General features: G+C 57.5%; 3 protein-coding genes and 1 long non-coding RNA gene across 4 annotated transcripts in view; 2 read left to right on the plus strand and 2 right to left on the minus strand.

Annotated features, from left to right (window-relative positions):
• Window positions 1-16,501, plus strand: part of PER2 (period circadian regulator 2) — a 35,778-nt gene extending 19,277 nt beyond the window's left edge. The window contains exons 14-23 of the mRNA XM_077155551.1: window positions 246-330; window positions 1,658-1,820; window positions 1,907-2,031; window positions 2,764-2,952; window positions 4,066-4,320; window positions 6,859-7,487; window positions 8,593-8,783; window positions 9,200-9,388; window positions 11,004-11,154; window positions 14,110-16,501. Of these exons, the coding sequence (XP_077011666.1) occupies window positions 246-330; window positions 1,658-1,820; window positions 1,907-2,031; window positions 2,764-2,952; window positions 4,066-4,320; window positions 6,859-7,487; window positions 8,593-8,783; window positions 9,200-9,388; window positions 11,004-11,154; window positions 14,110-14,340 (2,208 nt within the window). The 3' untranslated portion in view covers window positions 14,341-16,501. The remainder of the gene's footprint in view (window positions 1-245; window positions 331-1,657; window positions 1,821-1,906; window positions 2,032-2,763; window positions 2,953-4,065; window positions 4,321-6,858; window positions 7,488-8,592; window positions 8,784-9,199; window positions 9,389-11,003; window positions 11,155-14,109) is intronic.
• Window positions 54-12,408, minus strand: LOC143678305 (uncharacterized). Its single transcript, XR_013173143.1, has 3 exons — window positions 11,833-12,408; window positions 1,347-1,410; window positions 54-300 (listed from the first exon to the last, which is right to left on the minus strand). It is a non-coding gene; the product is annotated as an uncharacterized LOC143678305 (long non-coding RNA).
• Window positions 14,395-19,378, minus strand: LOC143678302 (uncharacterized). Its single transcript, XM_077155550.1, has 2 exons — window positions 18,969-19,378; window positions 14,395-14,943 (listed from the first exon to the last, which is right to left on the minus strand). Exons 1-2 carry the CDS (start codon window positions 19,329-19,331, stop codon window positions 14,863-14,865), a joined length of 444 nt encoding a protein of 147 aa, XP_077011665.1. The 5' UTR covers window positions 19,332-19,378; the 3' UTR covers window positions 14,395-14,862.
• Window positions 19,379-20,094: 716 nt separating this feature from the next.
• On the plus strand, window positions 20,095-21,780 carry HES6 (hes family bHLH transcription factor 6). The gene is made up of 4 exons (XM_077155549.1): window positions 20,095-20,236; window positions 20,312-20,398; window positions 20,491-20,572; window positions 20,812-21,780. Exons 1-4 carry the CDS (start codon window positions 20,156-20,158, stop codon window positions 21,237-21,239), a joined length of 678 nt encoding a protein of 225 aa, XP_077011664.1. The 5' UTR covers window positions 20,095-20,155; the 3' UTR covers window positions 21,240-21,780.
• The last annotated feature ends 4,625 nt before the right edge of the window (window positions 21,781-26,405 follow it).

The following is a 26,405-nucleotide window of genomic DNA, read 5'->3' on the forward strand; positions in this document are numbered from 1 at the left end:
AATCCAGTAAAATCAAAGCTTTAACTATAGGACAGAAGGAAGGAAATGCAACGTGTCATTTCGTTTTATTTTTATTCTTTAGGGTTATCCTAAAGAATAAGCTTTACGTAGCTCTGCATCTCTCGGATTTCTTATTCAGAATTTACTTCTAGGTGGCTGGAATTGTTTCAGCTTTTCTCTAGGATCTATTAGTATGTAGAGCATGTCTTAAGGTGAATAATGTATTGATTTTGTTTTTCTTCAAGGAAATGTGTAAAAATGGTAACAAGGCCAAAAGCAAAAGTCATTATTCTCGTGAATCTGGAGAACAAAAGAAAAAAATTGTTACAGGTAAAAAAAAATACATTCAACATTTACTTAATAAAATGTAGGGCAAGGTGGAAAGAGGGGCCAGGGACAGTTTTGCTCTGGATGGTGCAGGATCTGCTTGCTGATTTTTAAACAGTGCACACTGCTTTCCTCTTCCATCTTCCTTGGCGATGGAAGGCTACATGGACATTTGTTTGTTTGGTGCTGTAGGCATCCATTATGGCACAGTGGGCACCTGAGCCCTGCAGGCTGGTAAAGGGGGATTTGGGGGTGCATTTCTGCCAGGGTCCCAGCTTGCTGCTGGGCCTCCCAGCTGTGGCCCAGGCTCCTCGCTCTCCTGGAACATTCACCACGGACACACATGTGCATGCATATACATGTATACGCGTGCACAGCCATGCTCACATACATTCACACACACACACGTGCACACAACCTTCTCCAGGAGAGTTCTGCCCCGCCGTCCTGCATCCCAGCTAACGGGGAAAAGGCCAGCTTTGCTATTAGGCCATCCTCTCATCCCCTCTTGGGGACCCCAGCAGCACAGGGAGATTGTCCACAAGAAGCCACGGCCCACCCCTCCCTTCTAGCCTCACCCACCTCACCCTGTTGCTGGCACTTCCCATGCAGCTTCACACCATGCTTTGCCTTGCGTGGGCCCTCCATATACTTGTGCACATGCACACACACATGTATACACACACTTTCCAGCTCTCTTTCCCTGGTGAGCTCTTACTCATCCTTGGGCTCAGGCCTGACCTCCTCCAGAAAGTTCTGGGGCTTGTTGAGGAAGAGGGACTCATTGGCCACTCGGCATCTCCTCCTGCCCAGATGTGGCTGAAACTTTTGGCCTTGGGGGTATGCGGGTGTGCGTGTGCCCTCGGCGGGCGTGCTGCATGCTCAGCTTTGTGCTGGGTGCTGGGGACACACAGGTGAGCTGGACTTGGGGAGGCAGGCCTGGGGAGCTGGTCATGTGGACAGGAATAGAAGGCTGCATGGTGAGACACGGAGGACATAATTGTCACCACTGTCCTCACCTCGGGGTCCTGTTGGAAGCAGCTCATCCTTTATTGAAAATAAAGCACCAGGATCTTCTGAGTCCTAAAATATTAAGGGGCTCAAGTAAGACCTGCCCCAGCTCCTGCTTCCTCCTAGCTCCCCAGGTGACCACCCACCAGGCTGGCCACCTGGGGATCAGGCTGTCACTGGGTCTCTATGTCTGCAAAGCACATGCTGGATCCCCGGTCTTATCTTTACGTGCAGTTAAAATACTTTGTAAAGATAGATTGTGCCCTTTGCGGGGAGAAGGGGAGGATTAAATGAAGGAACGATTTGGTCATTCTTCCAGAAATGCTCAGCAGTTCCCCCGTTCAGCTGACAGCCGCCTTAGCTGCAGAAAGGGACAGTGGCAGTGCCAGCCCGTCCAAGGCTGGCTTTACAGAGGAGCTGGCCTGCAGAGAGCAGCCTGCCTGCTCCTACCAGCAGATCAGCTGCCTGGACGGAGTCCTCAGGTATGCCCGCCTTCCCGGCCCCCCTCGCCCCTGCCCCCTACGTCCCAGCCTGTGGCGCTGGATAAAGCTTTGCCCGCACCCTGCAGGTACCTGGAGAGCTGCAGTGAGGTGGCCCCACTGAAGAGGAAGTGCGAGTCCCCGGCGCCCACCCCACCGCTGAGCTCCAGCGACAAACGCCAGGCAACGGGTGGCGTGGGGCTGCGGCCCGCAGGTAGCTTATTGTTTCCAGCTGTTTGATGGGGAACCCCTCATTCCCGGTGCGTGGCACCAGGTGTCATTTTGAGAACAGAAGTGCCCCTTCTCTGGGCACTCCAGAGTATGGCTCCAGCCGGTAAAAGTGGGTGTCAGCTGCTTTAAAGGGGCTCCAGGGAGTTCAGATCAGCACCCTTACTCCAAACTAGAGGTACAGGGGTCCCAGAGGACAGGGACCCGGGAGGGCCATGGGAGGCCTGGGGACATCCCTGAGTTCCTGCCTGTCTCACACCGTCTTTCCAGGACAGGCCCATTTCAGGCACGTCCCAGAGGGGCAGTGCCCCGGGAATACCAGCCACCCCGCACCTCAGATTAGGCTTTGGGCTGGCTGGACACCATGAGTGTCGCTGTCTGCCTGGCGGGGATGGAGAATGGGGTGTCCCCTTGTTGAATAAGGCAGAAGGTCAGTGGGCCTCACTGCGCCAGTCCCTGCCCCCGGCCCAGGAATGCGGGCGCCCTCCGCTCAGGCCTGGGGGCTGCGGAGGGGACCCCCCTGTAGGGCTGCACCAGCGCTGCCGGCCCTAGGCCGGGACCCGCCCAGAAAGGTCAGAGGGGTGGGGATTTCAGAGCCCTGCCTGCCCCCTTTTCCCCTGGAGGGGCTTCCGACACCCCCTGGGCCGCCTTCGGGGCCGGCGGGCTCCGCGGTGAGGGCTCCGCGTCTTCACGCCCGCCCCCCTTTCCTCCCGCGCAGCGGCGGCGTCGCTGGTGCCCGCGGCCCTGCTGCAGCGCCCCGAGGCGGAGAGGCGCGCGGAGGCCGGCGCCCGCTTCGCGCCCCTGGCGCTGCCGGGCAAAGCCGAGAGCGTGGCGTCGCTCACCAGCCAGTGCAGCTACAGCAGCACCATCGTCCACGTTGGCGACAAGAAGCCGCAGCCCGACCTAGGTGCGCGCGCCTCGGGGACGCGAGGGGGCAGCAGCGGGATCTCGGCCCGGACGCGGCGGGCGGGCAATCCCCAGCTCCCGGGGCCTCCAGCCCCCTCCTGGCCTCTGCCCGTTGCGCGCCGGCGCCGCCTCCTGGTGGTGGGCAGGGGCGCCGCCGGAAGGGGTGGGAGGGTCCTGGGGCACTAGGGCTCCCCCCACTTCCCTAAATGGGTTGCTTTTCCCTGCCCAGTCTTGCACTCCCAGCAGAAGCGAAGGCCTTCAGCCACTCTGTTCCAGGTCAGGCGTGCGTCCCACTTCCCCGTTCCAGGATAGGTGTGAGCCCCCTCCTCCATTCTAGGTCAGGTGTGCATCTCCCTCCCCCATTCCAGGACAGGTGTGTGCCCCTCCCCCATCCCAGGACAGGTGTGTGCCCCCCTACCCCATTCCAGGACAGGTGTGTGCCCCCCTCCCCCATTCTAGGACAGGTGAACCAGTACAGGTTGTAACAAGAGCTCCAACCAAGGGCATTTGTTGCTGGGTTTTCTCCTTCAGTGATGATTCCTAGGAAGAAGGAAATGAGGGGTGGAAGAGTCCATCAGAGATTCAGCCCCAAGCCCTCCCATTCCCAAGAGTCTGGGCGCCCCTCCCACGGCCTCCTGTCCTGTGTGGTCACAGCTACATGAAGCCCACCTCGGGGTCTTGAGCCAGGAGAGACATATCCTGTCAAGCCTGTTGTGTCTTGAAAGCTAAGGACGCCTTGGAAATATCTTGAGCAAGAGAGGTTGAAACCCCAGGGTACCCCACATTTCTGCTTGCTTAGAACACTGATTCCTGAGCCCACCGGGTTATCTGGGCTCCTGATGACACGTTGTCTTTCACTGGTAACTTTGTCAGAAAGCTGATAGAATTCGTCCATCTCTCCCCCAAGAGCATCATGCAGTAATTTATATGTAGATGATGTCTCTTGTTCATAGACGTAGTGCTTGCTTTTTAATTTTAAAATGAAAGGGGTAGACTCGCCTGCCATGCCAGAGACCCAGGTTCGATGCCTGGAACCTCCCCATGCCAAAAAAAAAAAAAAAACAGAAGGAAAGGGATGTGCACAGCTCAATCGGTCTTTGATCTTCTGTTCCAGAAGCGGTGGACGACTTGGCGAGTGGGGCTGAGTCCCTGGATGGCCGGGAAGGCCCCGCCCTGGGTTGCAGCCTCGGGCCGACACAGGAGCCCTTTAAGAAGCTGGGCCTCACCAAGGAGGTGCTGGCCGCACACACCCTGAAGCAGGAGCAGGGCTTCCTGCACCAGTTTAAAGAAATAAGGAAGCTCGACGTCTTCCAGTCTCGTTGCCACTATTACTTACAAGAAAGATCCAAGGGGCACCTGAGCGAGCGAAGTGAGTGACTATTAACTCCTGGATTACATGTGGATTTTCAAAAAACTCCTCTCAATGGCAGTGGACCCAGTGCTACTTTCGAAATGTGCGTGTCCCCACTTTAGGATACGCTGACTGGTCAGGGAGCTATTTGAGCCTCACTGACCATGTGGTCCAGTGCTGTGGAGTGTCCCAGCTTAGGGGACACTCTCAGGGACACCCTCTCGTGCTCCCGAGCATAGCCCTCCACTCGTCCCTGAGGAAGGACCCTGTCCCCATGGAGTACGGGTTGCGGCAGGTGGAACGGGAAGGCCATTCCTTGCCTGGTGACTGCCCAGGGCGGAGACCCCTCCCCCAGGCCTGTCTGCCCAGGCAGGGCCCTCGGAGGACACGTCAGGCCACAGACTAGTTCACCCCAGGAGATGGAGCACTGCTGTGAGCAGTTGGTACCAGGCTCCTGGGGCAGGGGGGGGCGGATATCCCAGGCTGGCGCTGCTGGGGGTCCTGCATGGCTCCCCAGGGCACACCCTCCTGACTGGGCTGTCCACAGGGCCTGGCTATGGCCTCCAAAGCCAGGCAGTGCCCCGGGCACATTAAGCTGCCCTTTAGGCCAAGTGCCACCAGGAAGTCAAAGGTCAAGAATGCAGAGGAACAGACTAGCTGCTTTGCCCCCTTTCCTGGGCCAGGTCCTGACCCCAGCTGCCTCCCGGGCCCTGCACACACCGCCCTGCTGGGCCCTGGCAGGGGGGTCCCCAGAGACCCAGAGACGTCCACACCACCAAGGACCCAGCTCCTCCTGGGCACTGGGTAGACGCCCACAGGGAATGTCTGAGAAATGGAAGAGGCCATCAGCCCCTGAAGGAGGGGTCATGTTGCCCTTTCCTTTTCTGCATCTTCCCAGACTCAGAGTTCCTGCCAGCACATAGGGAGCCTCTGCGGAAGTTAGAAAATGCTGCCCTTCCGCGGCCTGGGGAGACCACCCCCCCACCTGCCCCCGTCCACAGCAGCCCAGCCCACATCTGCTGGGTATCCCAAGGGCCCAGGGCCTCAGCCACGGGAGTCCCCAGGGGACAGCTTTCCTGTGGGAAGAGGACCAGAAAACAAAACTTCCACCCGCTTCGGCAGTTTTTCAGGACTGGCTTCTGCGCCTGCAGCTTGTCGTGGAGCCGCAGGGACGCACGGTACCTGGCAGTTCCCGGGATGCTTCGTGTTGTCCCGAGGTCCCCACCCAGGAAGGCGTGACTGAGCGCCAGCCTGTCCCCACCAAGGGCGCCAGGGACGTGCCGTGGCATCCGGTCCAGTGTGGGCAGAGTGCCCGCTGGGGAAGAATTTAGTTCCGAGCATAGAGCAGGTGTTCCTTCCCCTTTGGCCCTTTCACTCCCACTCCGGGTAGAATCACTGCCTTTTTACGTAACAGTTGTGCCAGGAAGCATCTCTTTTTAGGGTATATGTTAAGTTTGCAAGCTGCCAGAATGCAATATACCAAAACTGGAACGGCTTTTAAAAAGGGGAATTTAATGAGTTACAGGTTTACAGTTCTAAGGAAGTAAAAGTGTCCAAATTAAGGCACCAGCAAGAGGTTACTTTCATTTAAGGAAGGCCAATGGGTCAAGGACCCTCTGCCCACTGGGTAGTCACGTGGCTGGTATCTACTGGTCCCTTGCTCCTGGGCTCCATCGCTTTCACTGTCTGTTCTTGTGGGATTCCTCACTTTGCTTCTCCAGGGCTGGCTTTCCTCTCTTGGCTTCACTTGGCTCTCTCCAGGCTCTGGCTTGCTTAACATCTCATGGTGACATCGCTGGGTTCCAGGCATCTCCAGACATCCATGTCTCTGTTCTCCACGTGTCAGCATCTATGTCAGCTCAGCTATGAAGTTTCTGTCGGCTCTTTCTGTGTTAGCTCTGTTGCTTGATTCTCTCCAAAATGTTTCCTTTTTTAAAAGATTCGAGTAAACTCATCAAGACCAACCTGAAAATGATGAAGTCACCTGTCCATCTAATCAAATAACCACACCCACAGTTGGGCATGCCGCATCTCCGTGGAGATATTCTAATCAAACGTTTCTAACCCATGGTATTGAATCAAGCCATTTAAAACATGGCTTTTCTGGGGTCTATAATACTTTCAAACAGGCACAGGGTACAATAGTGAAAAAGATCAAAACAGCACTCCACCTTGGCTTGTAACATTGGAAGAGAAGGTTGGTTGAAATCAGTGGTTCTTTTGGATTTCACAAACCAATATTTCCCCCAAATATTGGGGAACAACATCCCCGGAGCTGCCAGCTTTCTACTTAGACAAATAAAACCTTTTTACTGCCACTATTATCACTGTCATTCCAGCCTTTTAAATGCAATGAATTTAATTGTTTGAAAACTGCCGGGTTTTTTGCCCTGACTTCTGCCCTCGCAGAAGAGCAGAGAAAAGCTTTTGGTGGACCCATGGAGACGGCAGGGCTGGAGCTCAAACGAGCCTTCAGGCTTCTGAAATTCCACAAGACATAATAGGAACCGCATCCACCTTTCTGCCCTAACTCTGGTTCTTTTCTCATGGTTGTAGCTGCTCCTGGAGGAAGAAATACTTTCAGCATTGAATCATCGTCTTGGAAAAAAACTGGAAAGAACAGAAAGTCAAAGTCCAAACGGGCGAGGCCGAGCGAGTCCTTCGAGAGCTCCGCGTCTGGGGGGCCTGCGTCCCCGCTCGCTGGCCCCCACGCCACGGCCTGGTCCCCCCCCGCCGCGCCCCTCCCCATGCCAGCGTTCCCGGAGCGCGTCCCCGTGGCGCCGGTGCGCGCGGACGACCTGGCGGTGCCCTGGGCCCCGGTCATGGCCTTCGTGGTCCCGGGCTACCCCTTCGCCGCTGCGCCCCCGAGCCTGCCCCCGCCGTTCTTCCCCGGCACGGCCCCCCTCGCCCCCGAGATGCCCCCGGCCGCCCAGCCCGGGGACCGGACCTCGCTCCTCACGCCACCATGCACCTCTCCCTGGGCGGAGCGCGGGCCGCCGCCCGCCACGCCGCAGTCCGCCGGGGCAGCTGGCCGGGCCTCACCGCTCTTCCAGTCCCGCGGCAGCTCGCCCCTGCAGCTCAACCTGCTGCAGCTCGAGGAGGCCCCCGACAGCGGCGCGGGGACCGCGGGGACCGGCGATGGCAAAGCCGGCGTGTCCCGGGGCCACCGGCCTCAGGTGCCGCCCGTGGTAAGGACCTCAGGCACACACCCTCTGGGGCAGGGGGCAGGGATCCCAGGCCGCGAGGTTTAAAATGCCCACATGAGTCCACGTGACAGACATGACCCTTTTCCAGTTGTGGAGTCTGAGTAGACTGTGAGGAGCTCCTCATTTTTGGGGTTTCTGGACAAAGCACAAGGAGACCTCAGTGGCCATGATGCCCGGGAGAAGTGAGGGGGCCCAGAGGTGGGAACTGAGGTCCACCCCTTTCTGCAGCCCAGGGTCAGCCCGGTACCACCTTAGGAAGCCCTGGGGGACACTGGCATGTACTCACATTGAGCTACTGGGATTGTCACTTTGCCTGCAGCTAAACCCTCTGTTTCCCAGCGAGTTCTGTTGGAGAGGGGCAGCTGGTAGGCTCTCAGAAGGAGGGGTCCAGTGCCTTTGGGGTCCTCTGCCTTTGCTGCGGGGATGCCCCCAGGCAGAGCTGCCCCCAACCCCTCCCTCCCGTCTGCAGTCTGGCACTGCTGAGTGCTGGGAACCTCCACCCCGGTTGGAGGTGGCCTTTGAGTGTGAATGAAGGCATTTTACTGATTCTGTGTGAAGAAGGGGGCACAGCAGCAGATTCCCTGCTCGAATCCAAGAACTGATCCTGCGGTGTGACCCCTCTGGCATCAGATTTCATTGGATGGACTTTGTAGACCATCAGCAAAACTTCTTTCATCCCCATGACCGATCTCTTGGTCTTCTGTTTGATCTTCTTGGTTGGCAGAGGAGGCGGTTAGCGTCCTCGCGTGGATGCACTTGACTGTGCCTCTAAGGGCATGGTTTCTGGAGGGAAGTCCCTCAAACTGTAGAGCTGTGTTCCAGTAGCCTTGATTCTTAAGAATGATTGCATAAAGGCATAGCTTTTACAGTATGACCACAGGATTGTGAAAACGTTGTGTCTGATGGTCCTTTTATCAAAGGACGTGGCTTGGATCAGCTGCCTGCACACATACATACACATGTGCACATGCCGCCACACCTACACACTCGTATGCATGCCCATCCCGTCCTCTGTGGCCTGCCCTATGCTATCACTCAGGCTGTCTCCCATGATAACCGCAACTTCTCCTCCCTCTGCCTGCAGCTGAGCCAGCCCGCCGATGCCCATCACAGCGATGCCCTCTCCACGTCCAGCGACCTGCTTGACCTCTTGCTGAATGAAGACCTCTGCTCAGCTGCAGGGTCAGCCCTGTCCGGAAGTGGGGCCTCCGCCGCCTCTGATTCTGTGGGCTCTGGGTCGCTGGGCTGTGATGCAACCAGAAGTGGGACAGGCAGGTCTCGGGGTCCACGTCCGAGTCCCAGGGGAGGGCCGGCAGGCTGCAGATCTACAGCTGGGTGAGGCCACTGCTAAGCTCTGCGGCCTTCACTTATTCAAAGCTATTGTTTTGTATTTTGGGTAAAAAACCACAAGATTTTCAAGGCGTGTATGCACTTGAACTCACTTAACCTGCCCTGGTTTTTCAATGCCTTCTCAGTGGAGAACTCACTTATAGCACTAGCTGAAGTTCTGTGTTTTAACTACACAGATCATCCCAGAATTGGCAAAGGAAGGGAAAGATCCACCCACACACCCATCACCTAAGAAAACCCTTCAGCTTCCTGGAGTTGTAATTGCTTTTCCTAACCATATGATGTAAAGTTTAATTGAGTGTCACAGTTTTGACCTGCATGTTTTGTGCTTCTAAAGGCAGCAGTGATACAAGCCGCAGCAGCCGGTATTTTGGCAGCATCGACTCCTCCGAGAATAACCAAGAGGCGAGGATGAGCCCTGCCCTGGAAGAAAGCCAGCGGTTCCTGAAGTGCGCGGTGCAGGACCCCTCCTGGCTGCTGATGGCCGAAGCGGACGGCAGCGTCATGATGACCTACCAGCTGCCCTCCCGGTAACCCTGCACTTTGACCCCCGAGTCCACCTAGGGCCACACTTAAGGGTTTTCCAGGTGCGAGGATGAGACTTCCCCTGGAGGCTTGATCTTAGTCTAGGGGAAGGAACGTTGCAGGTGGAGAGGCGGGGCCCTGCCTTGCAGCCCAGGACAGCTCCCCCCAACCCCCCCAACCCCCATCCGGGACCCACAGAGGTCTTCGGGCTGCGAGGGAGCTGGCACTTCCAGGGGGCGGCCTCGGCATTTACAGTTTGTTCCTGTGCTTTGTTGCCTAGTAAACCCATTCGATAAACAGGGAGGGTGCGTGTAGAGGGGTGTGAGTGCATGTGCGTGTGCATATGTTGGTGTGTGTGTGTGCATATGGGGTGTGGGCATGTGTGCATGCATGTGTGTGTACAGGCATGGGTGTGCATGTGTGTGTGTGTGCATGGGGGGAGTGCATGCATGTGTACATGGGTGTGAGTGTGCCTGTGTGTATGGGGTGCAAATGTGGACATACAGGTGTGCATGGGGTGGGTGTGCATGTGTGTGGGCATGTGAGTGTTTTAGAGATGGAGAAGCCAAGGGTCACAGTAGGTGACAGCCCAAGGTACCAGCCTGTCCCTGCCCCTGACTGCACATCCATCCCCTTTAACAGACGTGGTCCGTCTGTAGGGGAAGCTGGGGGGAAAGGCGGGAGGGAGGGTTCCGCCCTGCAGCTGAGGACAGTCCACTGTGCCCACAGCAGCCCTGCGGCGGGGAAGGCTGATCTACCTGCCGTGTCCGGGGGAAGCTTCTCCCAGCTTAGACACCTGCGCTGGGCCAGGGGTGCAGGCGGCATCTATACGTGCCCCATTCACACGACTAAAAGAAAAGCTAAAAGCATGACAGTTATGTTAGTAGAAAAGGTATGGGTGATTTATCAAGGAGATTAAGTTTCCTTAAGTAGGTATTACTATGTAAATAAAATCATTTATTTTAAAGGAAAAGGAGCAAAATCATCTAAAACTACATGATTAACATATTTTTAATTATTTAATTTATTTTGTATTATCAGACCAAAACAACATACAAACAAGGACATTCTTAACATACTAACATTCCATGTATGGTATACAATCAGTAGCTCACATTATCATCATATAGTTGGGTATTCATTACCATGATCATTTTTTAGAACATCTGCATCACTCCAGAAAAAGAAAGAAAAAGAAAAAAGAAAGAACTCACACATACCATACCTCTCACCCCTCCCTCTCATTGACCGCTAGTACTTCCATCTACCCAGTAGATTTTAACCTTTGTTCCCGTTTTTTTTTTCTATACCCCTTACCACTCCCTTTCATTGCTCACTGGCATTTCAATCTACTCAATTTGTTCCCCCTCTTATTTATTTAGTTTTAGTTATTTAGTTTTACTCATCTATCCATACCATAGATAAAAGGAGCATCAGACAGAAGGTTTTCACAGTCACACGGTCACATTGTGACAGCTGTATCATTATACGAGAAACATGGCTACTGGAACACAGCCCTACAGTAAAACCATATGATTAATATTGATACAGTAGAAAATGAATTCTAAAACAAAATCCTCCTACATCCTGAAAATTACCTATTTCTAAATTTTTTTTAAGAAACGTAGAAACAGTTCTGAAGGAGGACAGAGAGAAGCTGAAACTACTGCAGAAGTTCCAGCCCCGCTTCACAGAGAGCCAAAAGCAGGAGCTCCGAGACGCCCACCCGTGGGTGCGGGTGGGTGGGCTGCCCGCGGCTGTGGACGTGGCGGTGAGTTCACCTGCACCCTTTGCTGCCCTGGATGGAAAGGCCCTGCGACAGGCACACCCAGTACTGTCTCTGCACCTCTGCTGTACATCTGAACTATTCTAAATTTTAAAATGCATTAGAAGAGAAAGCCCTGTGGCCTGACCTGCCTGCCAGACTCTCTTCCAACGGCTTTTCAGTCGTGTTTGCGAAGAGGTCCTCTAAATATCTGCAGTCTCAATGGCGTGCTGAATGTTGGATTTTTTTTCTTTCTTCCAATTCTATTCTCTATTAAAAACAACAACAAACACCTACAAACACACATAACTTTTATCACAAAACCTCAGAACGCAGGCAGACAATTAAGTAATGGTGAGAATAGTAAATGATAGCTCTTCGGTCCTCACACGTGCCCAGGGATGCTGCTCCCCCCTCCCCAGCTCCCACCCCCACCCCCCACTCCAGCCTTCCCCCCAGCTCCCCCCCCAACCCCCACTCCAGCCTTCCCCCCAGCTCCCACCCCCACCCCCCACTCCAGCCTTCCCCCCAGCTCCCCCCCCCAACCCCCACTCCAGCCTTCCCCCCAGCTCCCCCCCCAACCCCCACTCCAGCCTTCCCCCCGCCCCCAGCTCCCCCTCTTTCTCTGTTCCCTCCTGCCTGTTTGGGTGACTTCCTCTCCTGAGCCCGACCCGGCAGCCTTACCCCCGCCATGCCATGGAAACTTCTGGTCAAGGCCCGGGTGTCTTCCCGTAGCTGAATCCGACACGGTTTCTTAGTCCTTGCTCTGGAGGACCTGTTAGCAGCGTTTTCTGCTCGCTCCATGGAGTTCCGCCTCACTTGGCCTCCGCAGCCGCTCCCCTGGCCCGCTCCCCTGCCCGGTGCCACCCCTCTGGCCTCAGGCCTCAGGCCTGGGCCCCTTGCTGGCACTGCCTCTCCTCCCCACCCTCGAGGGTGGAAGAGCCCACTCCGTGCGCTGAGATTCCCTAACGGTGCCTCCAGCCCAGACCCCTCTGAGCTGCATGTGTCCAGAGCTGAACTCTTGGTTGCTTCGGAGAAAACCTGCTCCACCTCCTCGCCCCGCCTCAGTTAAGGGTGACTCCACTCTGGTCTCTCAGGCCAAAAGCCTGGCCGTGTCCTGGCTCTCCTCCTCTCCTGCCCCGTCCAGTCTGTTAGCAGACCTACCTGCCCAACCTTCCAGGTGATGGGAGCCAGCGCTTCCCCTCCCACTCCGTGTGCCCGCCCTGGACAGGCACCACGAAAGGGGCCCCGCCCGGTTCATTGCAGTCACCTCCCGGCTGCACTTTTCCCCCTTGTCCCTGGTGCAACGGATCATGTTCCCCTGGCCCCAGACCCCTCATGAGGGCTGCGAAGCCATAACACCTACCCCTTAGAGCTCCCCTCTCACCTCCTATCGCTCTGCCCCTCTCTCTCCACCGGCACCAGCCTTTTGGCTGTTCTTGGAACTCACCAGGCAGGCTCCTGCCCCAGTACTTTTGCACTGGCCTTTCCCTCTGCTTGGAATCCCCTTCCCTCAGATACACACGCACACTCCAAGCCTTTTTTCACACCCCACTGTGTTAGCTACCTACCACTGCATAGCAAATTCTCCCACCACTTTGCGGGTAAAAACAATAGGCATTTGCTAGTGCAGTTTCTCTGGGTCAGGAGTTGGAGAACAGCTTAGCTGGGTGGTTCTGGCTCAGGGCCTCTTCCGGGGTGGAAATCAAGGTGCCGGCCAGGGCTTCTGTCACCTGGAGGCTTGGAAGGTCAGCTGACAAGACAGCTTGCTCACGCAGCCGCAAATTCGTGCCAGCTGTTTGCAGGAGGCCTCGAGCCACACTGAGGGAGGGGGAATGAGGTGTCACCTTCTGAAGGAGGAATGGCAAAGAATTTGTGGACATCTTCTGAGACCACACAGTTACCTCCTCTGTGGCCTTTTCTCAAGGTCCACTTTAAAATTGCACATGCCCTCCCCGCACCCTCCGAATGCCCTGCGCCATGCCCTGCCTTATCTACCGGCATGGCACTCACCTTTTCATGCACCGTGCCTTTGCTTATCCCTCGCCCCTCTTCCCCACTAGAATGTCAGCTCCTCTTTCAGGGAGTTTTGTCTGTTTTGTTCACTGAGAATCCCTGGTGCTTAGAATGTGCCTGGAGCATGGATGGAAGATGAACAGACGTGGCAGCGCCCCTGTAGTTAGCCCAGTTCACAGATTAGAAAACTGAGGTTAGGAGCAGTAGGCAGGCTCCTCCAATGCCCCAGGCAGAAAGAGGCGCCCTGGCCTGAGAGCCTGGGCCTGCGGCTTCCAGCCTTCCCCTGGCCGTGCAGCGCCTCTCAGGTCCGCCCAGCTCTGTCTGGCCTGGGGGAGCCCAGTGAGCGGCCCCTGGGGAGCCTCCGGCCTTGTGTGCGAGAGCTGCTGGGTCGGGACCCCCCACCCAGGAGCTTCAAACACAAGTGTGTCCTCCCGCAGCCCTGGAGGCCACGCACCCGAAACCCGGGTGCAGGCAGGGCCCAGCTCCCTCCAATACCTGCAGGGTCTCAGCCTCCTTCCTTGCCTCCCGCAGCTCCTGCTGCCCACCGGGCGCTCCTGGGCAGCCACGGCGCCTGAGCCCTGCGGCCTCGCCTCCGGGACGCGCTCCACACTCCCCTCTCCGCAGAAGGACCCCGGTCGCCCACCCCACCCAGTCTGCCCTCTTCTTAGCTAGTTCCGTCCACCGTGGCCCGACTTCCTAACAAGGTGGCCTTCTGAGGCCCCGGGTACCTTTTGGGGGGCACCCAGTTCTGCCCAGAGAGGGCCCCTTTGCAGGCAGACAGTGGCTGCCCCCGCACATCCCTCACCACCCAGGAGCTCCACCGAAGCCCGATGCCCCCCCCCCAGCCTCCTGCTGCCCCAAACCCCCCACTCACGCCCAGCCGCTCCCCCCTTCTCGTGTAGCAGAGATCTTACTTTTGTTACATTTTCACATTCTTCTTTCAAGGAATGTGTTTACTGTGAAAACGAAAAAGGCAGCATCTGTGAACTGGGGGAGCAAGATGTTCCTCCTCGGGGACTCAGCGAAGTGACGGATGCCAAAGAGGAGAGCAGGTGCCCCCCGAGCCCCAGGGCCCGGGAGCTAGCATCGAGTCACCCCGCTCGGCCCGCAGGCAGCACCGCCCAGCCGGCACCCCGAGAGGCAGAAGAGGCCCCCCGTTTGCTCCCAAGGAAATGAACATGTGCATTCAGGTTGCTTTTTTGTTTTAGAAAAAATATATATATGGTTATCTGAAGGGGTAATTTAAAGCACTGTGGAGGCAGGGGTTGGGAAGAAATGCGTTTTATATCTAAAATATGAATGTGGGGCTTTGCCAAACCCAGGAAGACATTCACGTGTTCTGTGGGAACTTGAGAAAGGCATAGAAACCTCTCTGCCTCGGCTCGTCTCCCGCTGGTCCTTCCCGGGCCAGCGCCCAGCGTCCGTGACACCAGGTGTGACAGACGGCCAGACGCCACCTGTGACTCAGCTGAGGGCACTGGCTTTCCAGAACCTTCCCAGGGGGTGTCGGGATTGGGGTCTTGTCAGTATCATGAAAACGTTCAGATGAAATTCTGTCCTTCTGCTGGGGCTGCTTTCTATCCGAATTATCATTTAGTCAAGCTAGAGTTTTTTTAACACATCGAATGGAGATAACAGCCTCCTCTAATTTTATTTCACAATGCTTCGCATTAAATGGTCGTGAAGCGTAGCTTGGCTTCAGGTGCAGGAGTGGTGAGCCTTCGTGAAATCCACCTGGACCCTTCTGTGTGTTTCTCCATCAATCTTTTTTATTTTTCCCTGGTAAAGCAAGAAAACTTTTATTTACGTTTGGTATAAAAACTGAAGATGTGGGCAAGAAAATTGAGGTTTTGAATTTGTTTTAAATGTACTATGTTTATGTTGGAAATACTGAATTTAATTTTGAAATTTGCTTTAGAAGTACTTTAAATTATAAAGGTGGTATGTTGATGTTGGGAAAAATTTTAAATAGTGCAGAAGTTTATTAAGTAAAAATTGAAAATCTTCCCCCGGACTTCCAAAGGGAAGCCATTCATAATAGGTAGGTGTCCTTCCAGATGTTTTCTCCTTCATCATTCGTGTATCCATTTTAGACCCTGACAACCAACCTGAAGATAGAAGTCTATAGTCTCTCGTCTCTAGGCTGACTTCCCTCTGCAAACCAGGCATATAAATAAGGTCGTAACTGGCCTGAGCACCACATTTGGGACCCACTCGTGTTTCTTTTTCTGTTGGAGCCTCTGAGCATTGACTCTGGCCCAGCCAAGAGCGAGCTGCCCACTGACCCTGTGCCCATCTGTGTTGCCAGAGGTGCAGTGAGTGCCCTGTCCCCCCACGCCCCTCCAGCTTCCGGTCTCTGCCAGCGGCTGTCATGGTCAGGGTGTGCCGACACTCAGGGGACAGGGAGGCCAGGCTGCCTGAGATTCTGCAAAACCTTGTGTGGCATCATATGCCCCAAAGACCGTTTGCAGACATTTAGTCATGGTCCCCGGTGTGGATACGTTGCCGCTGATGGGCCAGTGAACTTAAACTTGGACCAAGACTGTAGAGGCTTGAACGAAAGCTAAGCTCCCACCACGCTGATGATGGCAAAGCTGCCACTGGGGCAAGTGAAGCCTCCTTGCACTCAATTGGTTTTCATAATGAAACCATCGTCTGGCTGAATCTTAGCCCCAGTTTTTCATAAACTCAAGCACAAGAATCCTGGGTTGTTGTTGCTTTTTAATTTCCAAATGAACATCACCTTCAGATGCCCACGAAATTGTAGTGTGTGCCTGAGTGGGCCATCTGATGCACTAAACTGCCCCCCGCCCCCCCCCAGTTCACGTAGTCGAGGGTATCGGTTATCTCTAAAATCACATTCACATCACCTGAACACAAAAGTTGCATTCTCATTACATTCACGAACACTTTCTCTCTCTGCTGTGATGAAGTTTGCCATCAGCATTACTTCCCTATTTAATTTGTCCCTGCCCATCGCCGCGCTGCCTGCTTCACTGCGTGCAGAGAAGGAGCGCGTAGGAGCATTCCGTGAAGATGTTTACATGCAGCCGTGCATCCAGTGTGTTTTCTGTAGTATGTGTGTACAGGGGTGTTAGGAAAACCTTTTCTCGATTTTAAACTGAGCCTTCTTTTTAATGTTTCTAAAGAGATTTGTAAATAAGTTCCCAGACTTTGTAAAGTGGCTTGCTGAGCTTCGCCGGACAAGTGTTTGTTCGTGTGCAGAGCGAGTGTCCCTCGCCCAGTGCAATATGTTTGTTTGGCTGCTTGTGTCTTTTTATGACTTTTTTGCCTTTTAGAAAATTGGTAAATAAAACAAGTATATTTTTATTTTTAACTATTTGTATTTTAGTGTAGCACAGAGGATTATCAAGAGATTAAAAAAAAAAAAAAACAACTCTAGAAATATTGCATTCATCACAAAGGCCCCCCCTCCTCTTGCCCAGACTTGTACAGCTGGAATCTTGCTGGTCACCTGCTGCTGTTTGTGTCTTACCCTCCCTTACCCCCTTCCCTGTGCAGCCAGAGCAGACTTTCTAAAATACAAATATAATTATGCAATCATGACCATGGATGGGCTTTTCACTTGCAAACGGAGGGTGCAGTTGCCTGGGGCAGCCCTAGGCCCTGGCAGCTCTTTGCAGTAAGCCAGCAACTCTTGCCTTTGTCCTGCCTGAGGTTGTCAGGCTGGCAGGATGAGCTGCTCACAAGCTGACCAAGAGCTGAAGGCAGGGAGGTTTGAAGGGCCGGGGGCAGAAAGGACCCTTGTCCCCATCAGGGATGATCCGGGCAGGGATGGAGCCGCATGGGGCGTGGCCTGACCCCCCGCCCCACTCCCACACACACTTTCAACCCAAGACACTGGCTCGGGACAGAAGCTGGCCCTTCCAGAAGGGCCCGGCGTGAGGAGTGGCAGGAGGGTCCCACCTCCTAGCCACAGTGCAGTCTGTCCTCCAGGCACCGGGCTCTGCAAACCTCCCCAAATGGCCAGATGGGGCTGCTTCACTGAACTTCTGTGTGCCTTTGGGGCATCCTTTTAACTGCATTTTTATTTACCATATAACCCCAAAGACAGCCCCCTTCCTTTATTTCCAAACCAAAAGGAGCTTCTCTGAACCTCTGGGGTAGACTGCCCACAAGGGGCCTGGTTATCGGCCGGCTGCTGCTTTTGTTTTCCCCAGGGATTTATGGCCTGCTGTCCCTGCCACAGCCCTGCCCAGCCTCTGCTGGCCTCTGCTGTCAAAGGGTCCAAATGCTCAGGAAGTCTGTGTTTGAGCAACCTCTGGAAGAAGGCTCAGTCCAAGGGGCAAGTGGCAGGAAGTGGGTCTGCCAGGGGACACTGCGAGTGGGAGGGAGGCAGGGCTTGATGGCCCTGAGATGGGGTGTCCAGACTTTGGGGAGGAAAAAGCCAAGCCAGCCAGTCAGCCAGCGGGTCCACTAAGGGAAACTGAGGCTAATGTTACATGCCAATTCCTGTCCAGGCTGCAACCAAGGATTTTCCTAACTTGCACATTCTGCTTTATCCCTAGGTTTCTTTTATCTCAAGCACTCGGCTACACTGAGGCATAGCCCAGCCCTTAATTTCTTCTCCCTTCAGTTCTAACACCATGTCTCTACAACCCCCGCCCTCATCCCCACTTTGTGAGACAAGGCTCTTGAGTTCTCTTGCCCTCCCTTCAGCCTCTTCCCCTCTTCCAAATCCTGCCACCTGTCCTTTTGTTTTTGCAAAATCAACTTCATAGCACGTTTTGTAACCATAATTAAGCCATCCTTGGTTTCTCTCTAGAATGATACCGAATAGTGAAACACTATGAACAGTGTTACATGGTTGAGACTGTGAAAAACTGTCTGTTGCTGTGCAAAGCAGTGGCTATGTTTCTTTCCTTATGCAGCTTTTAGTTTTCCCTGGAGTTCGTAATTGCCTTTCATTTTCTGGTTACACCATTTGCCTCTCTCCTGCCCTCCTCCTCCCCCGACACCCAGTTCCCCTCCAACCAGGTGTTCTGCTCTTTGCCCAGACACCTCCCTGCGGCCCTGATCATGCCTTCCAGAATGAACTGCGCCTTTTGTGCTGAGTGGCCTAAAACACATGTTTGGCCTTGTTCACATGGGTAAGGAGGGGTATGGCTAAAATTTATTTTCCCACATCTCAGTTTCTCAGAATGATGGGAACTTAGTCACTTGGGGGACTTCTTCCCTGGGGAAGGGGAGCAAAGCTGCAGGCCAGGCACAGGCTCCTTCACAGCTGCCACTCCAGCTGCCCACCCTGTCAGCAACCCCCAGCTCCAGAAGCAAGGGGCAGCTGGTCTCTGAACATCCCATGGAGAGCGGGAGGGATGGCCCTGGGCCTTCTGGCTTGTGGGGGAGACTGAGGATAGCAGGGGGTGAGTGCCAGAAGGGAGGAGACTGGCAAGGAGGTGAGTGGTGCTGGGCTTGGGGGCGGGCTGTCTCAGGGGTGGCCTCAGAGAGGTAGAAGAGGGACAGGGGAGAGCCACTGGCACAGGGGAGCAGGCAGAAGTCAGTGAGAAGCAGTCTTCACACCTCCAGCCAAATCCCAGTGTGCCCCATCTGGCTGTGCCACAGTGAAAGGGCCACCGGAGGCCCGCCAGGCCCATGGACAGGGTACTGGGGCCCCTTTGCTGTACCCACCACGGCACACACCCCAGCCACGGCCCTTCCCCACTCACCAGAGCATTGCCAGGCCAGGTTCTCAGCTCATGGAAGGCACAGGCCACAGCCAACAATCTGGGCCATTACTGACTGCACTGGGAAGGGCACGGGGCTGGCGCGAGGTAGGCACATACCTGCCCAGCTGCCGGGAGGGAAGCCGAGACCTGAACGGTGAGGAGGGACGATCCGAGGGGCTTCCCGGTGAGAGGCGGGTAACACCCGACCCGAGGGGAGGGGACTGGGGACCCCAGGGCGCTTCCAGTCCTACGGCGTCCCCGCTGGCCCCCACCGCCCGCGTCCCCCACGGCGGGGAGCGCGGCAGATGGGCGGCCCGCGGGAGGGGATCGCGGGTGTCTGGCGGACACAAACGCGCCCGCCGCCCGCCAGCGCGGGACAAAGCGGGCCCGAGACAAAGGCGCGGCCGACACCTGTCGCTGTTGGCGCGGCCACTGCTTTTCTCCGCCGTAGCCGCTGCAGCTGCCAACTGTCACCGGCATCAAGTTACCGCGGGGGAGGAGACGGCGGCTCCCGGGCGGCCGGGGCCCGGGAGGGAGGGCGGGGGACCGAGGGGGCCGGGGGCACCCGGAGGGAAGCGCGGGGTGGGGGGTGGCGCGGGATGGGAGGGGCGCCGGGAGGGAGAGCGCGGCGGTGGGGGGAGTCTGCAAGGGGGTCGTCGGGGGAAGGGGGCTTCGGCGTTGGGGTCGGCCCGAAGGCTGAGTCCGCGAGAAACTGAGTGACCCGCAAGGCCGCCCCACCCTGGCGGCCGGTTGTCCCCACGCCCTGGGGACTGCACGGCCCCCCGAGCCCCGCCCCGAAGCCCCTTCCAGGTGCGGAGGCCGCGGACCTCTCAGGGGCTCTGCACACCAGGACCCTGGCGCCCCGGGACCCCGGGCCAGAGCACTCCCTTGGGAGCCTCCGGGGCCGCGGTCGGGGCCGCCCCCTCCGTGGGTCGCGTGGGGACGGGGGAGGGACCCATCCGCCGACCTCGCCCTCGGTCCCCGCCCTGCCAGCTGCCGGCCGCCCGGGTGGCGGGGCCAGACAAAGAGCTCGACTCCCATTGGCCGTGGCGCTCCTCGCGGCCGGCCACTCCCGAGCCAGTGCGGCCAATCGGCGCATTGAGATGCAAATAAGCTGCTATAAAAGGGGCGGGGCGGCGGGGCTGGAGGCCGCGCACGGGTGGGGAGCGGGCGTGGTCTGGGCTGGATTGGGCTGGGTTGGGCTGGGCTGGGCTGGGCTGGGCTGGGCTGGGCTTCGCTGCGCTGGGGCCGCAGGCCGGGCAGTCCGCTCGTCGCCCCTGCGCGCCTGGAGCGGGGTGCCGGCCATGTCTCCGCCCCTGGGACCCGGCCGGGATCGCGCGGGCCGCGAGGACGAGGACGGCTGGGAGGCCCGGGGGGACCGCAAGGTGTGGGCCGGGACCCGTGCTGGGGGGCCGAGGGCGGAGGCCGGGCGGGGATTCACGCCGCACGCTCCCCCGCAGGCCCGGAAGCCCCTAGTGGAGAAGAAGCGGCGTGCCCGGATTAACGAGAGCCTGCAGGAGCTGCGGCTGCTGCTGGCCGGCGCCGAGGTGCGGGCAGGCGGGCGGTGGGGGCTGCGGCGGGTGGGGAGCGGCGGGGCCCGGCCTCACCACCCTCCCCTACCGGCGCCGCGCCGGGGCAGGTGCAGGCCAAGCTGGAGAACGCGGAGGTGCTGGAGCTGACGGTGCGGCGCGTACAGGGCGCGCTGCGGGGCCGGGCGCGCGGTGAGTGGCGTTGGGGCACGGGCGGGGGCGCCTGCCACCTGGGCGTGAGGCGCGTTCGCCCAGCCCGCCCCAGCCTCGGAAGGAGGACCCCTCTCAGGGCGCCCCCGTCCCGTCGGCGGCGCGGGTTCCCCCCCGCGTCTCCCGGGTAAGGCCCTTCCCGCGCGCTGGGCTGGCCAGGCGCCCGCAGTGGCCGCTCACGGTGCCGGGCGCGGCTCTCTCCCTCCCATCCCCGGGCGCAGAACGCGAGCAATTGCAGGCGGAAGCGAGCGAGCGCTTCGCCGCAGGCTACATCCAGTGCATGCACGAGGTGCACACGTTCGTGTCCACGTGCCAGGCCATCGACGCCACCGTTGCCGCCGAGCTCCTCAACCACCTGCTCGAGTCCATGCCCCTGCGTGAGGGCAGCAACTTTCGGGACCTGCTGGGGAATGCCCTGGCTGGGCCGCCCGGAGCCCCCGGGCACAGCGGCTGGCCGGTGGTAGCGGCCCCGGGGTCCCCTGTGCCCGGCCCCCCCGGCTCGGTGGACGACCTGTGTTCTGACGTGGACGAGGCCCGGGAGGCTGAATTAAGTCGGGCATCTGCGGAGGAGGCCGACTTGGTGCCTGCAGCCCTGGGCAGCAGCCTGACCGCCACCCGTATAGTCCAGAGCGTCTGGAGACCCTGGTGACTGGCGCCTGCCCAGACTGGGCGGGGTGGGCACGGAGTCCCCACGCTCTACTCCCTCCACTCCCTGAGATGGGATCGGGGTGGCGCAGCCCCTGGCTGCCTCCTCCAGTGGGCAGCCCACCAGGCAGCCCTCAGTGACCAGCCAGCTCAGGTCCCTCTCGAAACCTGTTCCTAGAAGGACTAACTTTAGGGACCCCACAGCTCAAGGGTGGGCTAGGGTGGTGCAGGAGAGAGGATCTCATAGAGCTCCCTGGACAGACAGGATTCACCCATCCCAGCCCTCTTCTCAGGCCCTGGGGGTGAAGGTGGGGGGCCGCTGGAACGAGGCCACTGGTTATGCTGAGCCATGCTGGGAGGACATCAGGCCCTGGCTGCCCCCACTGCCCAGGCCAGTTCCTGGCCAACCAAGAGGAGCAGGTGTATTCTGCAACCTCCCCCAGGGCTGCTGGAGAGAAGTCTGTACATCTAGCACCCTTGAGTTTGCCTATTCATTGTTGCCATCAAACAATAAATTTTACTGAATAAAGGATTTTGCAGAGTTAGATGCTACTTTGAAGGATTACTAAATGATGTGTCACAGGTGTAACTGCCAAACTAAGCCCTCTTTTCCAACATCTGACTTTTTTTTTAAATCAGCAAAGCGAGCAGGGTGGTGGCAGTGGAGGCATGTCAGCCGTGGGCACTGCTTGTCCTTCCCTGATGCTGAGCAGTTCCAGGTGGGCATTCAGGCCTGGCCTGCTCTTCCTGGGAATGATGTGAGTCCTGGAGGGATGGGGAAGCAGGCTGTCCCTGTACCCCTGCCTTGTTTGGAAACTTCTATTATCAAACTAACACCTGATGTTAGCCTCTTGGTTTGGAAACTCCTTTGAAATACCTGTTTAAGGACCCTGGCCCACTTGCGCTAGGCTGACACTCTTCTCAATGAAAAGGGAGCTTAGCTCTGGTGCTGCTTACTTCAAAGACCAGATGACCCAGTTCATGTCTTGAAGTTTTTTAGCCCTGGGCAGCTTGGGCTCGAGGTCAGAAGCTTCAGGGAAGGAGGGTGAAGGCCTGGGTAGCGGGGGTGGAGGGCGTAAGGAGCCTGGGCAGCTGCCTGTCGGCTCCTTCCTGCTCCGGGGCTCACAAGCCTTGTTCTCCCTTTGTGTGGGCAGAACACACTTGCCAGTCACGGCTGGCAAGTGACTCCCTGTGAGTCAAGGTTAGACCGAGTCACAGGGCTAGAACCACTGCAGCCTAATTTTAGTGATGGGCTGAGCAGGTGGGGGACAGGTCCATAAGAGGGCTCAAGAGAAATGGAAACATTATTCCTGGGGTGATTCTAATCGCCCCAGGAGACGGATATAGGGTGTGCCCACAGAACACGGGCAGCAGGCCCACCTGTGAGGCCTCCTTTGTCACGTTTGGCTCCCACAAGCCTGTGTGGTAGGTGCAGACACCATTTGGGGTGCATCAATCAAAGCTTTGAAGGAACAGCTTTTTCCTTCCACATCCAAAGACCCTGGGAGGGGCCCAGGACTCAGTCGGCTTGTGGGGGGAGGAGTGACTCTGCTCCCCAGAGCTCTTGACCTGCACCTGCCCACCTGTAAAGCATTTTCACTCCCATTCCTCCAAGTGGCCTCTTTTCTTTCTCAGAAATGTAAGCGGCTCTGGAGGTCAGCGACCACTACTGGCTTCTGGGTGGGAGCTGCCGAGGTGCTCGCCAGGGGCGCAGCCCAGGACCCCCAATTTCCTGTCCACACGCCCGAGAAAGCTTGGTCCCACTCTCCAAGAGACTATTTCACACCACCTCTCTAACTCTACAAACCCCAGACTCCCTTGCTGCGTTGAGTTTGGCGTTTGATGACTTTCCTGATTCCTTCCCTGAGAACTGCCTCTGTCCCGTCCCAAATCCCTGGCCAGCTATGTTGGTTTTCTATGGCTGCCATGATAGATTACCAGGAATTCAGTGGCTTCAAATAACACAAATTTATTATCTTCCAGTCTTCAACGTTACGAGTTGAACCAGGGTCTCACTGAGCTAAAATCTACGTGTGGGCAGGGCTGGGTTCCCTTATGGAGGCTTGAGGGTGACTCCATTTCCTTTCCTTTTTCAGCATCAGAGGTCACATACATTCCTTGGCCGGTGGTCCCTCCCTCCATCTTTAAAGCCAGCAGCGTTGTGTCGACCTGACCCTCCTTCCAATGTGGGCTCACATTCTGCACCCATCTTCCTTCCACTTGTAACCACCCTTGCAACTGCACTGGGCCCACCTGGACAACCCAGAGCAGCCTCCCCAACTCCAGGTCCTTAACGTAATCTTAATCCTTCACCACATCTGTAGAATCAGGTGCAGCACCATATTCACAGGCTCTGGACACTCCGACTGGACATCTCGGGGAGGCCCCTTCTCTGCGCAGCCCACCCGCCTGGGCCTGCCATGCACTTGGCCCTCCCTCACGGACTCGCAGCCAACCCGTGTGCAACTCAAGGGACTCAACCTCCCAGCCTAGAGTTCCTCTTTTTGAAATAGTCTCTTCTTTCAACCCAACACGGCACTCCCGGGTGGGGGGACTACTCTCCCTCACCAGATAATCCTCTCTTCAGGCCTCAGCTCTCCCGAGACCCTGCCCCAGCTTCCCCGGGCGCCCCATGCCGTCCAGGCCATGCGCTCGTTCAAAGCCCATCTCCAGCCCACCCTCACCCCCCCACCTTCTCAGCCGCTGCACTCCGATGTCACACGGGCACCCCAGACTTGCCACCGCCCAACACAACCGAGTCTCACCCGCAGGCACACTGTCCCTCTCCCAGTCGTTGCCACTTCATGGCATCCCGTGGATGAGGCCAAAAGACCCTAGCGGTCACCCTCCAGTTCTTTTCCCGTTAGCCCGTTTCCAAACCCAGGGCAGGAGCTCTGCCCCTAACCCCTTGTCCACGGGTCACCTTCGCCGCCACCTCTCCAGCCTGGCCTGGCCCCTCCGCGCCCGCACCCAGCACCGGCCTTGGGGCCTCCCGCGGCTCCTCCCGCCCTCGCGGTCTCAGCGGGCTCCGCCCGGGGCCTGAGACTGTCCTATCCGGGCTTGGGGACTCCACGTGCGTCCTGGGCTTGGGGGGGCCGCCCGGGGCTGCGGGCATCCGCGGGCATCCCTGGGCAGGGGTCCGGCCGGCCGCGCAGCCCCTCCGCGCGCCCCGGGAACTACTCCGGGAATTGGGAAAGAGTCAACTCATGCTCGGCTGTGGTCTGCGGGTGAGGTTCGCGCGGCGTCCTGAGCTCGGGGACGCTCGGAGCCGTTCGGAAAAACTCGGCAACGCTCGCCGGCCCGGGGCCACGGCCACTGCCACGGCCCTACCTGCTCCGCCCGAGCCGAGCCCCGGTGCCTCCTGGGAGATGTAGTTCTCGCTCTTCCACTTTCAGTTTCGCGAGGCCCCCCGCAGGCCGAGCGGGGACTGCGAGTCCCGGGGCCCACGGTGGCTGCTGGTGCCCGCCGCTGCCCTGCGCCGAGCGTGCCCATCTGCGGGGCCGAGAGGAGGGGGCGAGGCTCGGGTCCTCTGCAGCTCAGGCGGCGCGTGAGCGATGGCGAGAAGCCTCCGGGCCGGGCTGCCGTCGCCTGGGCCGCGCCCACCCTGGAACGCCGGGCGTGGACGTCGGGTGTGGCCGGGACTTCGGGAATATTAAATGACCCCCGGGTGATTCGAAAGCGCCGCCCAAGGCGACAGCCGGAGGTCCCGGAAGAGGCCATTTCCGTGTGGGGAACGGCCGGCGGGGCAGCGAGCGAGCTGCAGCGCCTCAGCGCTCGTGTGCAGGCGCTCTGAGCGCCTCGCGCTGCGTAGGGGCCGGGGCCGAGACGCGCAGGCCCGCGGTCGCGGAGCTTGCCTTCCCCGGAGATCCGCGGGCCCGCGGTCGCGGAGCTTGCCTTCCCCGGAGATCCGCGGGCCCGCGGTCGCGGAGCTTGCCTTCCCCTGAGATCAGCAGGCGGCGCGCGGAGAACCGCCTGCCGGTGCAGACTGCCCCGAGGCAGCCAGTCCGGGAAGCGCAGCTCTTAGCAAACTGGTAGGGCCAGTCCTTGGTTAAATGTGCCTGGAAAGAAGAGGCCTTCCCCTGCTGGGACTTCCCCGGGTTTTTGCTCTGATTTTCTTACGTAAAACGTCGCCCTCCTTTGAGGACCACGCCCTCTGGCTTCACCCGGACTTCTCCAGATGTCCCCATGCTGTCGTTGGCCTGGCACTGCGTGCTCCTTGGGAGCTTGGCTTCCTCTCCCCTCCATGTCCTAGACCACCGTAGCCTCACAAAATCTCGCATGTAGACCTCCGAGTCAGTGAGCACGCTGTGGACCTTGTCATCTCTCGTGGGTGGACTAGCTCCAAGACCCTAAACTCCAACCTTCTGTCTATCCACTCTTTCTTAGGAAACTTGTCCCCAGGCCTCATGGAGGTCTTTTAGTTATTGTCCGATGGTTTCTTTCACAGTCAAGTTTCTAGAAAGTATTCACTGTTTCTATCCTCACCTCCTGCTTGCATCTCACCAAATTTCAAGCTGGCGGTGGTTCCCACCACTCTCCAGAAAACGTCAGGCAAATATCTAGTGAACCGTTCATTGCCAAGTATACACGTCTCATTTTACATGTTTGCAGCAGTGGGCGCTGCCCACCACCTCACGCTTCCTAAAACATGCTCTCAGTCTAGTTTTCTGGCTTCCTCTTTGGCCCATCCTGCTCAGGCTCTACTCAGCCCAGCCTTTAAATATTGCTGTGCCCACCTTCCTTTCTTTGGCTCTGTTCTCATCTCTTGAGTCCAGAGTCCAGACTACAATCTGTAACACCCCGGTGGCTTTGCCTACGATGTTGCTGTCTCCAAAAGCTCTTGCCAACCCAGACTAACTCTAGTCAAGTTCGTCCAGATGCCTCCTGATTGTCACGTCTCAGGTGTCCAACAGGTTCTTCCAATTCAGCAAGTTCAACCCTGAACTGAGTGTTCCTGCAAAACCTGGGATTTCCTACAGGTTCTGGATCACTGAGAGCCGCAGCCTCTTCACTCAGCCCTGGCATTCAGGCAGTGTCCGGAAACTGTCCACTCTACTTCAAAAGGCGGGCTGAGTGAATGGATTGAGTTTGTTTCTTGTACCTGTTCCTTTCCCTCTATCCTATTGGTGCATCCCGAGCTCAGGCTCTGTTTTCTCGCCTGGAGAAGGGC

This window comes from Tamandua tetradactyla, chromosome 3, assembly GCF_023851605.1.
Source record: "Tamandua tetradactyla isolate mTamTet1 chromosome 3, mTamTet1.pri, whole genome shotgun sequence".
In the NCBI taxonomy this organism is placed as follows: Eukaryota; Metazoa; Chordata; class Mammalia; order Pilosa; family Myrmecophagidae; genus Tamandua; species Tamandua tetradactyla.